This window comes from Trematomus bernacchii, unplaced genomic scaffold, assembly GCF_902827165.1.
Source record: "Trematomus bernacchii unplaced genomic scaffold, fTreBer1.1, whole genome shotgun sequence".
Lineage (NCBI taxonomy): Eukaryota > Metazoa > Chordata > Actinopteri > Perciformes > Nototheniidae > Trematomus > Trematomus bernacchii.
Window position 1 is genome coordinate 27,770 of NW_022987723.1, and position 16,256 is coordinate 44,025.

The 16,256-nt window shown below is 40.7% G+C and overlaps 1 protein-coding gene across 5 annotated transcripts in view; it reads left to right on the top strand.

Moving 5' to 3' along the window:
• smoc1 (SPARC related modular calcium binding 1) overlaps positions 1 to 16,256 on the top strand; it is a 51,767-nt gene that overhangs the window by 10,490 nt on the left and 25,021 nt on the right. For all 5 annotated transcript variants that reach the window (XM_034144449.1, XM_034144452.1, XM_034144450.1 and 2 more), the window contains exons 2-6: positions 7,882 to 8,047; positions 8,274 to 8,357; positions 10,923 to 11,035; positions 11,200 to 11,299; positions 14,859 to 14,906. In XM_034144449.1, the coding sequence (XP_034000340.1) occupies positions 7,882 to 8,047; positions 8,274 to 8,357; positions 10,923 to 11,035; positions 11,200 to 11,299; positions 14,859 to 14,906 (511 nt within the window). The remainder of the gene's footprint in view (positions 1 to 7,881; positions 8,048 to 8,273; positions 8,358 to 10,922; positions 11,036 to 11,199; positions 11,300 to 14,858; positions 14,907 to 16,256) is intronic.

Genomic DNA, 16,256 nt, shown 5'->3' on the forward strand with positions numbered 1-16,256 from the left:
GTCACCACAGCTCGGGCGTATCTGGAATATATTCAGCTTATATGTATATATGAAAAGTGTAATGAAGGTGAGTATGGGATATAGAGAGTATATTGTGTATATGTTTCTTTTTACAATGAGAATCTGTCCACAGAAATGATGTCTATATTTGGAAATGTTACGTTTATTCAGGTGACGTAATCCTCAGACTTGTTTATTTACCTCCTTTGTTCAGTTTTCCCCCAGCAACCCTTTAAGCATGCTGCGTGCATGCATACAAATATTATTATTTTCAAATCATATTCTTTCTTCTCGCTCTGCGGCCCGGGGCAGGAGCAGACTCCCTGCCAGTGACGGGAAAAAAAACACCACTTTGCTAATGCTGTAACTGTTGCACAATGGGGGTTGCATTTCACTTATTTTACGAGTAGTGGAGAGAGAGCGCGGTGTGTGTGTGTGTGTGTGTGTGAGTGTGTGGGTGTGTGTGTGAGTGTGTGAGTGTGTGAGTGTGAGTGTGTGTGTGTGTGTGGGTGTGTGAGTGAGTGTGTGGGTGTGTGAGTGTGAGTGTGAGTGTGTGTGTGTGTGTGTGTGTGTGTGTGTGTGAGTGTGTGTGTGTGTGTGTGTGTGTGTGTGTGTGTGTGAGTGTGTGTGTGTGTAAGGGGAATTTGGCTTGTTAAATGTGAGAATCTCAGGACTCATTGTTTCCCGATCAAGATATCAGAAACAAACCATTGTGTAACCTTTGATTCATCTTTACCTGAACTCTTTACTTGAAGAAACTTTACATTCAGGGAATTTCTAATTCAACTCTTGATCAAAGATTACACAAATATGCATTTTCCTTGTTGTTCACCTACAGTATAAAGAAACTTAAAAAATAGAGGCTTTTAAAGTGTGATTATTTCCTCAAAGGTGCGTTTAATGTAGGGAGGTGAATCTTTCAGTCAGTCACAACTCAATTATCATTTCTTGATGTCAAGATCCGATCTCAATTCATCCCTGATTTTGGATTCAGCACATAGGGGTGCACATTTTAGGATTTACTCCATTCTGCTGGTGTGGAAAAATAATGGTGTGATGGTCGAGTAAAGAGTGTCAAAGATTATGACGTACGTGTTGGTAAACTACAGATAGCTGCCTTTTTATTTCTCACTGACTTGAAGATTTCAAAACGGATTTTTACACAAAATGACAAAACCGGGATTTTGTCGGACCTAACCATCATCAATAAAACAAATCACGTAATGTTTTTTTTACCCAACTTTGACTTGTATTTTAGGATAATGGTTCATTAGTATCAGTGTCTAACGTTGTATGTGGTAAGTTATTTTGCGTATTCGGCCTCTCTTTGGTGCGGCGATGACGTTAAACTTTACGTGGTGGTCTGCGTGAAATGTGAGCGCCACAGGTGGAGGTAGTTGGTATTATTTTAGGCAGCTTGTGTTCCTCAGCAGATCCAGCAAAAGCTCCTGTTACACGTTAGTCTGTTTAATGGTTGTGTTTGTTTGGATTTGATTATGGGATGTCGGGCGGTTGTCAACCCGAGCCGTTGTTGGCCGAACAGGAGGGGCTGTTTTAACTCAGATAAAGGGCAGTCTAACTCTGTAACAGCTGATCCCCGTCAAACACACAGACTGAGAAGCGTTTGTTTCAACCACCTGAAGCCGCCTGATGGGTGGAGTTTAAACCACCAGGACAATACAGATTGGTAATCTTGGCACTAAAAAGACAATCCTCAGTTATCTGTCTGTTCGGCTGGTTAACAGAGTTGTTTTACTCTGATCTCAGATCAGTCATTCACTGCTTTAGTGAGAGGACTTTATTTTTGGCAGGATTGAAATGTGAACCACATGAGCATTAACTGTAGAGGAGATTATGTAAAGCAGCGAGACTGGATCAGAGGTGACTGTGAAACAGAGCAGAGACAGAAGATTAGATTATAATATATTGGATTATATTATATTAGGGTTTATAGTGTTCTGTCTACTGTTTGATATTCTCTCCAGGAGGCTTGCCATTATATTTTCCCATTTAGAGGTTTTTACCTCAGCTGCTTTAATCTGAAACAGTTATTTTTGCAAATATGGATTTGCAAAAGCAATTAATGGTTTTGGAAATTATGTATTTTCCTTATTTTGAATTACATACAGTACATTAAACATCTCCTCATCAGGATTTGATGAGAAGATCAGATGCTAAGGTTGCACAAAATACAGTATTCTTTCAGTCTCAGTATGGTTTGGTGTATGTGCGCAACGATCACTTTGCCGGATGTGTAAGGACCAACAATGACAATGTATTTAAAACCTGTTTGGCAGCTTTATACAAAAGGAAGCATTAACCTAATTGACATTGATTTAAGGCTTCTTGTATACACAAGAGTTTGTTGCTAGTGAGTGACCTGCAGGTTCTGCATGAACAGCGAACAACCAATCAATGTTTATCAATTCATCAAACAACCAAAGCATCTCAAAACCTCAGCAATTAAATAAAATGCAAGAACACACTTGAACACAATGAAGAATAACTCCCATCCATGTATTGGGAAACTTCTTCTGATCTGTTGAGTCTCTGGTTTGACATTTACGGGATACGTGTCTGTGGCTGGGACAGTGTGACTAAGTGTGGGAGACTCTGTGGGAGACTTTTATTTCCACTTACCGGACAATGCCGTTTCAAATTCCGTGATTTAAAGTTTTATTTTGACAGAAAGGTAGAAGGGCTGAATCCATTAGGACTGTGACTCAGGGAGGGGGAGGACTCTGTGGCTCTGGATACATCTCTTTTTATTTAGAATAACTGGAATTGGACACTCATTTAACATTTCATCACGTAGACAATCTGCTTTCAATCCATAGTACTTTGGCTCAAAACTTTTAACCACTACTACTGTGGTATAAAACATGTTTTCATAGTTATATTGATGGTTCTCTAGCACATAAACATAGCATTATGTGTCTTTATTCCCGGGGGTAATTTAACAAGACTCAATGCGGATACACGTTGTTTTCCAACTACTGAATTAGTTATATCCTGCTGCGTGAGGACATGATATTTCAAATAAAACTATGAGCCATGTTTTCCTCTTTGTCGGCTCCTTCTCATAGGAATAGGCATCATGATTTAGTTTCACCCTGACATTTCTGAAGACAGCTTTTACTATTCTTCAATGAACCAAGGCTGGAATCTTTTGAAATGTCTGGCTTGTTCTGGACATTTTGTCATGGAGAGATGAGTTGTGTCCCATTGTTTATTATCATTCACTGTTTGTTTAAATACACTTTCACTTTGGTATACTATATCGATCCATTTCAGTACTCAGAACAACACACTTTGCAAATGTAATCCTTCAGTTACTACAGAAGAGAAGTCGGGCCACGAGTGAATTTTTTTTGTTCTCAGATCTGACCAAAACCTTTTTTTTTTTTTTGGAAATCTCAGGATTTGAAAATGAAATTGAGTTTCAAAAAATAAATTGAATTCCGAGATTTTTTTGCGATTTTCAGAAAATAGTCAGAATTTTGAGATATTCTGAAATAGGTCAGAATTCAGACATTTTGGAAAAAAGTTAGAATTTAGCAACTTTCAGATAAAGGTCAGAATTCTGAGATTTTCTGAAAAAAGTCAGAATTCTGAGATTTTCTGAAAAAAAATCTGAATTCTGAGATTTTCTGAAAAAAGTCAATTATTTTTTAATGATTTTCCTAAAAAATTAAATTATTTCTTTACGATTTACTGAAAAAGTCAGTATTCTTTCTTCTCAGAATTTACTTTGGGCAGATCTCATCTTTTTTTTTATACATGTGGCCCTAATCCTCTTCCGTAACATTTTTCAATAAAAAAAACCCCATTTGTTTTGTCAGTTGTTTTGTCAGTTGTTTTGCGTTATTGTATGTTGAAAATAAACAAGCTCAGAGACTTATTATGGCTATCTTTGACTTTTTTCCTGACATATACTGTAACTAAAGATCTAATCAAAGGAAGGACAATATTTGTTTCTTGGAGCTCTAGTTAGTATTTTTTGGACCACCCATTTGCTCCCCTCCTGATTTTATCTGGAAGTTAATAAGCTGCCGTATCTTTTTCTATTTCAAGAAAAAAGTCTTATCATTCCAGATAATGGTTGATCTGCCTGAGCTGCCGTGATACAGTGAAAGCAATACAAACGTCTCCACTGCAAAACGCTTCCCTACAGGGGATTGTGTTTTATGAAGTTGTAAGGAAATATGGCCCGTGGGATGAAATAATTCCACTTTTTTTCCATTGCAGCTTAATCTGTTTCAGTATTGAAGCCAGTTCTCCTCACTAATATAATGAAAATGATCCAAACCGGTTAATTTGCATTGGACAGGTCGGGTGATATTAGCTCACAATATGGCAAGATTTTCCACCTCATGAATTTAGGACTCAGTTTTTATTTAATATTAAGAAATGAATGTCCATGACCGTCATAGCTGTCAGCGCTGGCAGATACTCTCTGCTACAAACGGAGTGAAAAAACATTAAAGGATTATTTTCTGACCGGCGTCTAATTTTCTTCACCACATTTTGTATTTGTAATTTGTGCAATTACAAGTTTAAACTCCTGTGCTGTTTCCAGGTCGTAGAGACAGATATTAGCCAGAATATGACAAAGAATAATAATAATGATTCTATTTAAGTAGTAGGAGTTTTTGAGCCTCAGTAGCAGCGTTGCCCAAAGGGATGGCTGGTCGATCCAATCCTTTGGTGTTAAATATCTCAACTGCTATGCAATGGTTTGGCAGACACTTTTATTAAGATGTATGTTTCCCAAAGGATGAATCAAAATGACTTTTCATCTAAAGAGCCATCACAACGAGGTTCACATGTGTGGCTTTGAGTGAAATATCTCAACATTTAGGGAATCGATTGCTATGAAATTTGATACACACATTTATGACCCCCTCAAGAGGAATTATAGAAACGTTAATCTTTTGACTGTTTGTCTAGCGCAATCACATACCAAATACATGCAACATTAACGGCATTCCCTTTACCCAATGTATATCTTATGATATGAGATTAGATATTGTTTTAGATTTGGGCTTTTAGAGTATTGTAAGTGTTGTTTCTTACTGGTTTGAAGGCTGCATTACATTAAAGTGATGTCATTTCCTCAGTTTACCAGACTTGTAGCTTTCCTATTATTTACCTTTACACACCTAGCCATTCAATCCACATTACCGGTGATTGTTTATCACTATCTCACGGTTAAATATTTAGTGAAAGCACCAATAGTCCACCCTACATTTTTGTTTGAGTATTAAGGTTGTAGGCACACAAAATATAAACATATTTGATGTTCTGCTTATAACACAGGCTATGCTAAAGTGGGTAGCTTAGCATTCATTTCAAAGTGCCATGTCATACATACATAGTTTTGTTCATTTATATTCTACAACATACAACGTTTTCTGCTACCTCCGCGACCCGACCACGGATAAGCGGGAGAAGATGGATGGACAACGTTTTCTATATGTAAATATATGCCTTATAAACAAATTCAAGAACAAAGATTTCACAAACTTCTATAGTAAAAGCAGTCTATATTGTGATCTGTGTAAGTGTCCACTGATCTATGAAAGTGAAATTGTCCAGAAAAGACACTGTTCACTGGCGGATACTTAAGGCTTGATTTTGTTGGCAGGACGAGCGGGGAAGAAGAGAATTCAGAGAGGATGAGTGTGACGATTTCTGGAGACTTCTTTAGAATAACATGGATATAAATGCAGAGACTCAGATGGACGTGCAGTGCTGCTCAGACAGCCCTTCAGTTCATCTGTTTAGAGCACATTAGACAAAGACTCCTGCTGAATATTTTGTATATGAGATCCAGTTGTACACCAGCTCATTCATGACATCAGCGTTTTGGCTTGTTACCCTCTACACTTTGTTCAGGTCCGTGTGATTGCTCTTTATACTTTGCTAAATCTGTCTCCAAGCAACAATTGTGATGTTATTCAAAACAAAATACAGCATTTGGAAGAGGAGGGACAGGGAGGATAAACTTGTGCTTGTATACATGCGAGCTCGACACAAGTATTTGTAATGCGGATCATTTTTTAAAAGATCGTCTGATAGGAGTTGGCGAGGGAAAGGACGGAAACTGTGCCTTTCTGTTTCTGGCTGAGTTTCATTTTCCACCACCTTCTCCCTGCCGTACCTTTCTCTAATGAGATCTCATGTGTCAGATCTAAAGCTTCATCCAGCACTCCTGTAATGTTCAAGCAACTTTGAGTGAACAATGCATTTTAAGAACGTTTTTCACATGCTTTTTGCTACTTGAGAATATCCTAATTATCAGTTTTTGGTCTGTAATAAAGCATGCAGCTCCCCCTAACCCTAATTGCTTGTAAGATAAGATTTAATCAAGAGGTTGTTGTGTTTTTCAACAAGAGTTTCCTCAGGTATTCTGCTGCTGCTCAGTGCACCTACTCTTTACCCACAGACCCAAAACTCCATATTTATTTGGCAAAGTCTACCCTTCACTGTAATCCTTCAGGCCTTAATTATATTTAAGGCAGCTGCAAAGCCAAGAAACATTTATTCTGTCAGAGAGAAGGCCGGCGTCCAACAGGAGAGTAGAATCGCCTCACTAATACATCATGAGTAAAGATCTGGGACTGGGGGGGGGGGGGGGCATTCCCATTGCTCTTAATGTGGTTTGACTACGTTGAACCGTAATGAAGGTTGAACTTGTCGTCAGCCAAAGATCAATTAGATAAATTAGCCTCTCTGTTGGGCTGCAGAGCGGAGCGGCTCACTGCTGTGCTGCAGAAGCCTGACACAGAGAGGCAGCGAGCGTCAAGTGTTTAAAGAGAAGAGAAAGGTTTTCAGTGCATTTGTTCGTTTGTTTGGCTTCTTCTCAGATCCAGCTGAATGCAGCCTTTGTTCAAACACAGTGAAACAAGAAAGAAAGGAGAGAAAAAGAGCCAAAAAGAAACGTATTATTTAAGCATTGAGCAAAAAGCTCAATACTTTTAGAAAAACAACTTTCCCGCTCTGGCGATTCCAAGTGGTATTATTGTAGGCGCCACTGTAACAAAGACAACCGGATTGATTTCTGTTTTCCACAGAGCTGCTACTTGCAAAATGTAGAAAACTCATTTAGACCGTTGGGGAAAAAGGAGAAATATATTCACATTTATTGTATTGTAACTAATTCCCAATGCTGCTCTGAGTGCCAAATTCACAGAGCTTCTACCTCAAGTTGGCAGTTTCTCCACTGAAACAACACAACCCTCAGCTTATGTAAAGAATTCATGCTGATGGACTTCATATGCAAATGAGATCATGATGTTATCGGGTTTTTGGAGCTAGTGATAGCTCCTGTAATGCAAAACAGTTGGCTACACTACACAGGACACACTGCATTTATTCTTAAAATGTTACTTGGTGAAGTGGTGCAGGAATGAGTCTTAAAACCTGTAAATGAGTCAGCATTTTTAGTCGTACTCTACGACAAATATGGCGGTTGCTAACAAGTGTCTAAATGAGACGACTAAACGTCATCACGCCCAACATTAGCCACCTTTAGCTTAGCGGTGGTGGCGTGAAGTCGTGTGACCGTGCTGTAGTTCCTTTATAGCCCAACATTAGCCACCTTTAGCTTAGCGGTGGTGACATGAAGTCATGTGACCATGCTGTAGTTCCTTTACAGCCCAACATTAGCAGCATTTAGCTTAGCAGTGGTGAGATGAAGTCATGTGACCGTGCTGTAGTTCCTTTATAGCCCAACATTAGCAGCATTTAGCTTAGCAGTGGTGACATGAAGTCATGTGACCGTGCTGTAGTTCCTTTATAGCCCAACATTAACTTTTAACGTTGGCAAATGTTTTTTACGCTTGAATCCCTCTAACTTGTTGCTGTTGGTGGTTGCAGTGGCTGATCGGGGACAGGGACAGTCACTGTGGGGTGATCTGCTCGCGGACGCAGGGGAAGCCGGTGTGCGGCTCGGACGGGCGGAGCTACGAGACGGGCTGCGAGCTGCAGAGAGCGCGCTGCAAAGATAAAACTCTGACACTCGCACACCGCGGCCGCTGTCGAGGTGAGCATCAAACTTTGCATTCAATCTATGCTGGTGTTCTAAGAAAAGAATATGTTAAGCTGCATTCAAGGACAATCAGTCATTTTCCAAATAGGTTTTAAAGATAAGAAACTATAAACCCGCATCATCCGTACATGATTAAACAAGTGAAACGAGGTCCTACTCATAACTTTACAGTAAGTAACTCTACTATGCCTTAGCATTATTGTGACTTTTTGTGTTTCAGGTAAAAACTGGGTTAAAAACGATCAGTTGCCGGTGGCTCCATCACCGACTTCTTCATCTGAGACGAGAGACCTGGAGGTCAAAGGTGAGAACTCTAAACACTTTGACTCTGATCAACAGTCCTATAAACAGAGACAGAATATGAGGAGATGAAGTTCTAATGAAAGATTGATCTGCGTTACCAAGAGCCAAGATAGCATGAACAAAAAAATAAGATAGCAATTGAAACAAATGTAAAAGAGAGTAAAATTGCGTTGGTTCCTAGAAGTTGTAAAGATCCACTGGAACTCTTTGCTGGATTATTTTTGTACCTAATTGTAACCCAATTCTTCCCTCTGAGACTTCATACTGTAAACTTGGAAAGCAGTACACTGTGATTTACTCTCAGCCTCCGGGAGTATGTTTAAGATGTTGCAGCCTTAGTTTGGGAAAAGTGGAACCGAACCGAAGATGTCTTTGATTTTCCGCCTCTGTGTAGGCGTGTAAGTTTTTGCAGACCAGGATCACACACTTCCTCTCTGTGTGGATGGCAGCCCCTCAACAACAGCAGAGATTGATAGGTCTGAAGTCAAGGTTGGAACTTGGCATTCCCCCCCTCCCTCTATTTATTTTTTCAGCCGCACTGTCCATTAGGAAAACAGCATTCCCAACGAAATCCATTTGGAGTGGGTGTATACTCGCTGTGTGTAATATGTGGGTTAGTTTCATAGTGGTGTGCCACGCAAAGGAGAGCCGGGCAGAGATCACCGTCTCTGTAGACGCAGAGGACGGGTGTGTTGTAACGCTACCGCTGATGATGAACCAATGCTTGTTAACAAAGGCAAAGCTTGGCAAAGGCTTATTTACGTGAGATTCAGATTAAAAACAACAGATACATTTCACTACGAGAGACGTAGATGACTACCATGTTCCACAAACAACAAAAAACTCATAACTGAGCCTAATAAAAACAGGCAGAACTGTTTGTTAGTTTTTTATCTGTGAAAATAACTGAGTAAAATCAACACGTCGTAAACCAGCTCATTATGGTAATGGTAATTGTTCCTATTTACAGCCAGGTTTTGTACAATGTGTCAATAAAAACTTGCCTTAAAACGTAAATACAACGTAGAAACAAGCCTTTAGATGTTTATGTGGATGCCTTGTGCACAGATAGACAGAAATAGATGCTGAACTGGATGGTCCCATTTCCCAAACTGGGAAGTTGTTTTTCTGAAACCGATGTGTTCACGAGCTTTAGGTCGTAGTGTGGATGCAACCATGGATGATAAAAAAGACGTGTTGTAGGCGTTTTTTTGGTTGTTTCCCAATTATTGCGTGACAACAAAGAGCAAAGTAGAGTATCAGATGTGCCATGAAATGTGTACCAACATTTTCAACGACACAGTAGTTGTTACTAGTCGAGGGATGGTTCACATGTTTTGTCCCATTAGGGAGCTACCTTTTATCTAGTATTCTGACAAATGTGTGTTCCCACTTCCCACCCTGTAATTCAGATTGACTCTAAAATGTTACAGGTTCTCCCTTGGTCAATGCTTCACCTCTCCACCAAGCTTTAAGAGAATCGGGCCCGTAGTATAAGCAAAATCCAGATAAACAAACCGATCTGATCCTTTAGCAGAGGTAACTTGCTGCTAAAATGTCAATAAATCAAACTCAATCAGACTTGAATGATTTGTTGGGGTCTTCTGTAGGGCATTTGACTGTTTCCCCTTTTCCTCACGACCCAACACTATTGTTTTTTTATGAGCCTTGTTTCTGAAGTGAGTTATAAATCCATGTATCCATGTCTGAGCTTCTGGGTGACTTCAGTTCTGGCTCCGTCAGTCTCTTTCTCTGGAGGAGACAACATGTCTGTCTGCTCTCAGGTCCAGAGAAAAGTTTTATAAACTCATATTATATTTATCCGGGGGGGATGTTTGCCAGGAGTGGAGGGCTGCGGTGGCTCTGGTTAGCTCCCCGGTGTGAATGTGTACACAGAATATGGAGCTCCTCTCCACAGGAGCTCCGAGTGCAGTAAAAACAGTAGTTTCTGACGGGGATTTGAACCGGTGACCAGCTGCAGACTCTGACCTTCCCCTTGAGATCCGGATCATCAGAGCTGCAGTTTCCACTGAAGTTAGAGAACATGACGCACTGCTCACAACGCACTGCTCATAGTCTCGATGGTAATGGTAAGTGTCGAGGAATGTGTTGTTTTACCACTTTTTCGAATAGTGTAATAAGAAGTTATTTGACTTGTCTGGGCTTTCTGCATCTGCAGTGCAAAAGGGTTTTTAAAGGGATTTTTTCAGAAATGTTAAAACTCCCTGGAGGGGACACAGGGATTTTCGCCTCTGCAAACCATTTACGTGCATCAAACCTATAGAAAACACTACAGGAGAGGGAACACCAGAAAAAGCATAATAAGGCCTCTTTAATGCTGCTCGTAGAAATAAAGCTCATAACTCTAAGAAAGACAATCTCCTTGTAAAGCTTTCAAAAGTAACCCTTGAACAAAGCACTTAAACGTCACCTGGCCCTCGGTAGTAAAGTGCTGTTGCTCTGGTCGGCCTCCAGGTGTGAACAGGGTGTTGTTGACAAAGAACACTTCAATAAAACCCTCAGCATGCTGGAGGGTTTGCCTCTGAGTCCTGTGGATGTGTTTCAGATGCGGGTCAGTCCAAGTGTCGCGTTGAGAGGAACCAGGCTCTTGAACAATCCCGGAGACCTCAGGAGTCCATTTTTATCCCAGAATGCAACGAGGACGGGACGTTTGCACAGGTCTGACTCTCTCCCTCCACAGATTTAATATCCTTCATGCTTGATATTCTTTATCTTATTTTCCTTTCGCTCAGTCTCTTATGAACTACTCACATTGACTAAAGGCCCACAGACACACTAATGAAATGAAGTTATTGGTGTGATTGACCTTTCTGTCTCTGCAGGTCCAGTGCCATACTCTGACAGGTTACTGCTGGTGTGTCACCAGTGATGGAAAGCCAGTGAGTGGCTCCTCTGCCCACAACAGGACCCCGGTGTGTTCAGGTACTGGGGGAGGGGGAGAGCCCGGCAACCTATGGATGAAATGCCAAGAGGTTTTTTTAAAGAAATCTTAAAACATTTTTCCCATATACGGTTACTGATGTTGCCAACAAAGATTGCATCTGTCCTTCTCTTAATAGAATAGAATATGGAGGGATGAACCCCTTCTTTAATGGTCTCACATGCAGAGCACACAGCACACAGTGAAATGTGTTCTCTGCTTTTAACCCATCCTAGTACCAGGAGTCTAGTACTAGGAGCAGTGGGCAGCTATTGTACAGCGCCCGGGGAGCAATGGGAGTGAGGGGGGAAGGGGGGTGTCCGGTGCCTTGCTCAAGGGCACCACGGCAGGGCAGGAGGTGAACTGGGACCTCTCCAAGTAGCAGTCCACACTCCATATTTTATGTCTGGTCAGGGACTTGAACCGGCGACCCTACAGCTCCCAGTCCAAGCCCCTACTGACTGGGCCACTGCACAATGCTATGCTCATTAAAGTCAGCTCAACATCAGGTTTTACAGGTTGTATGACTAGAACTCTAGTAGAAGGGTTGATTCCCGATTATTCTTTATAAGGGTGGAAAAGCAGCCTTAGGAGCATTGTAAGTGTCCAATGGTCATTGCATTGGAGCCAAGAACGCCTTTTAGCCAAGTCACTGGGGTTTGGACAAATGAATTGATGGTCCCTTTAGGATTTGGATGTTCTTTGAACAACTGGAAACAGTTTTCATTTGAGGACTTCCTGATGAAATAACAAGATTGAGGATGGATGCAGAACATTCGGAGTAGAACACATTAAATCTAAACCAAAAGGCTTTTCTGATGAATGATAACGAGTGAACACAGCCTTTGGGTTGCAGTTAAAGAGGGTCCTTCTTGGCCTGCTGATGGTCCATGTGTACTGCATGTCATGTGGCGTTTAGCAGGTGCAAGGTCCACCAGAAGGCTAATGGCCATACATCAAGCCCCTCCCCCCCCCTCATCTAACTGCTCTCAGCAGGCCGGTGGAGGGAGAGCTCTGCACACTCATCCTGGATGGGAACACTTTATGATAATCACCATCATTTTCCCCCTGAAGTTAATACACGGGGTCTCTGCCAGATCTGGATTGCTCAGCCACCGGAGCACATGGAGCACATTTAGTTTAGAGAGCGGTCGCTGCATGGTGAAGCTGCTGCAGACCGCCAGAGGCTTCCTGCTCTCCGTCTCCTTATCTTCCTCCTCTGCCTCAACATATCTGCCTTTCTCTTTTTCCCACTTATCACCACTGACGCACCTGCTGAGTTTCAGTCATTTGGGTAGATCAGTAGAGTTTGCAAATGGAGAAAGAATACAATGCTGCTTTCCCCGTAACAGACGCATGATACAGTGTAGACAAAGTTATGTTTTATTTTTGTAGCAGATATATTAACTTTTTGGACAAAAAAAGGAATTGTGCATCTAGAGAACAACTCTTCTGTCTGAAGTAACCATACTTGGCCTTCTGTAAATGGCAATGCTTTATGGGGATTTCTTTCATCTCTGTAAGTGGAGGCAAATAAAATGAAATGTATTTATTCCTGGGAACAAATGAACCACTGTTTGCATCCTTTGGAACCAGGCATCGTCTAATTTGCCTCATGACAGAAGTTGATTGAAAGAGTTAATCTGTAAACTAAGTCTCTACACAGGAATTAAAGGTCCCATGTCATGGCCATTTCTACTGATCATAATTCCATTGTTGAGGTCTACTAGAATAGATTTATATTGTGCAATTTTCCAAACTCACATTGGTTTCTCATACAGCATCTCTGTATAGTATGTGTATTCACTCTCTGTCCTAAACGGCTTGTTGGAGCTCCTGCCCCCCCCCCCCCCCCCCCTATGAGCCCAGTGGCCGTCTGCGAGACAGCAAGACACAGCGAAACCCAGCCCGAAACCAGCCCGAACACACACACACACACCCGCAGCCTGGCTGGGAGTTTGTGTGTGTGCTCACACACCGACTCAAAACCTCGCCGCGTCCCGCCGTCTCAGGGAGGAGAAATCGGCGGAGCTGCAGCTGAGAAAAGATTGAGTGTGTGTGTGTGTGTGTGAGGAAGTCCGCAGATTGGTCAATTTGGACCAATCCACGGACTTAACGGATCCACGGATTGGTCCATTTTGACAAATCCACGGAGGGGTCGTCGTTACGTCACTTGGTTCCCGGAAGGAAAAAATTGAAAAAGAGAAATGTCCAACGAGGCGTTCTGGGGCAGCATAGACAGGTCTTTTCTGTGTTAGAGTTTTACTCACTACAGGGTGTACTTTGAGGGTTTGTGACTCTGCAGACCGGTTACAAAACCTACATAACACACAAGGGGACGGGTAATAACCAGAAAAGCATGACATGGGACCTTTAAGTAATTTAGCATGAAAAAAAACATTTAAAAAATATAATGGACTAAATAAGTGAACTTAAACTTCTAAAAGACCCTGACTGCAAAGGAATGTTGAGTATATTTAGAAAATCTGAACATTACATCAGCACTTACGAGGGTTTGGCTTATTTGAAGCTAAGGAGCTGCATTTTTCATGTTGTTCTTCATTAGTTTCTTAACAGTTTATTGCACTTATTCTAAATTGCTTTGGATTAAAGTGTCAGCTAAATGTAATGTTAACAATCCTAAACTGACTGAGAGAAAATGGACCAGTAAGACGCCTAATTCACTAAGAAGGAAAACCGTAAAAAGTGACATATTTTTCGCAGAAATGAAGAATAACTCTTCCAGCGCTCAATGCAAGAAATGCTTTTGGCTCAGGATTAAATAAAGCATAAATGAAATCCTGAGATGTCGTTTATTGCACGGCACAGTCTCTACCTGTCTCCCTTCTGTCCTGCATAAGATCCAATATCTTCATCGTTTCTTGCAAAGGTATGTATGGCCCTGAGAATCTGGGTACAGTGAAGCTGGAACAGTATTCAGCTACAACTCCCCCCCCTCTCTTAACTGAGAACAAATAACCTCCACTGACCTGCTCAGACGCCCTGACCCAAATCAATCATCTCACATACATTTGCAGGAAACTTCCGTGAATTTATGGGAACTCATGCTGGGACAAGTGGATTGTCAGGTAGTACATTTCCTTCCAGTTGCCTTCCCTCAAAGTTTCTCCTCTTTGTCTTTCTATTGTAATTGGTTGTCTAATTTCCCTCGGTGCATCCATGCATGAAACCTGCATGCAAAGATCAAGAATGATATTTGCAAATGTACAACTTTATTTAATAAGATCTCCACAAATGTTGCAGATCTCTTAGGGTTGCATTGATCAGAGTGAGGATAATGCAGAGGCTTTCAATGTGCCTGCTATTAATTACTAACAAAATGAACTCATCCAACTTTGATAAACCTCAGCGTTTAACTCTAAGAAGGCAGTGAGTTGGGTAATCTGTGGGACGTTGCTCTATTGGTCCATGTTAAGGCGGAACAATCCAATTTAATTCTGAATCATAAGGAAGCATTTTGGAATCTTGAAATGTTCCCAGGAGTTGTCACTGCCGTCTAGTCTTTGCTTTGTCCATGTAATGTTTTTCTTTTTTCTGCAGGGTCAGTAACCGACAGACCACCGGGGCCGCCGCACTCTGGTAGAAAAGGTGAGCAGAGATCTGCTGTAGGTTGTGTGTGTGCATGCAAGGGACTGTTTCTATTTGTATGCAAGAGACAGAAAGAGAGCATGAGTTCAAAATGTCTTTTGAGGCGATCTTGTTCCTGTGCAAAGTCCATATTGGTGCAGAGTGCAAAGGTACAGGACTGCACTTTGATTTAAGAGGCGTTAAGAGGATTAGGATGAAATAATCTTTGCATGTTTGCATGATGCTCGGCTCTTTAAACGAGTATACCAATACTACAGTTCAACTGAAGCTGAGGTATAGCTATAAGGTATTCCTTCAGTAGTTGCATCAGTGACAGTAATGGATGCTACAAAAACCTCCCTGGTTTTACCCCTTTAGGCATTTCTTCGTTATGTTTCTGTTGAAACTGTAAGATATCCACGCTGTCTCATTCCCAGTGCACTATATACCAATGTTTAGTCACTGCCCCTCACATTTTTATACCAACAATTACAGCTTCTTTAAGTGTCTGTAGGAGCTGCACCATTAACGACAATGTAAACCCTAACCCTAACAAAACTGAAAATCGAGTTATTTAAGTTTTATTAAAGTTATGGAACTTAAATTTGACCCAAGCCACACTTTTTTTTTAAATCTGACCAAGTGTTTCCGTTTGAATTCAAACAAACTAACAACATTTTACTTCAACCTTAGTGGAGCATCACAATTTGACATGTAAGGCGATCTAATGAAAGTGCATCCAACGGTTCCTTAACAAGCGTCAATATTCGACGAGCTGGGATTGAGAATGGTTTAAAAATTATGAAGCATGACTGTATTGTAACTCTACAGTTTTCCTACTAGTTTCAAAAAAAGTTATACAATCAATATCAAGATAACTGAAGTAAGATCAATGCAAAGATTTCTTGCATGGGTCTGCCGCAGAAATACAAATAAAGTTCAAGGTGTTTTTAAACTGAGAAAAGATGGGCAGTCTTTCTGTGAATCTCTTTTATAAAGCATTTTAGTTTTAGTTTCCCCACTGAGAGTTACTCTATAGGTTAGGGCTGTGCGATTATGGCAAAAATCATAATCACGATTATTTGGGTCAATAATTGATATCACGATTATTAAATACGATTATTCATTGACTTTGAAAAAATCCATTTATTGAACTTTAAAACAAATACAAATAATAATTTGAACAGTATCTTTTTAACTGTTGATTACCCTGAACGTATAATTCAACTGAAAAACCAATACAAAAATAAATGATACATTTAAATAAATAATATCAAAATAATAAATACCTATAAACAAGATCAACACATATTTTGCAGCGCACTTCCCCAAGCTACTAAACATATATAAATATGATAAATACAAATAAAT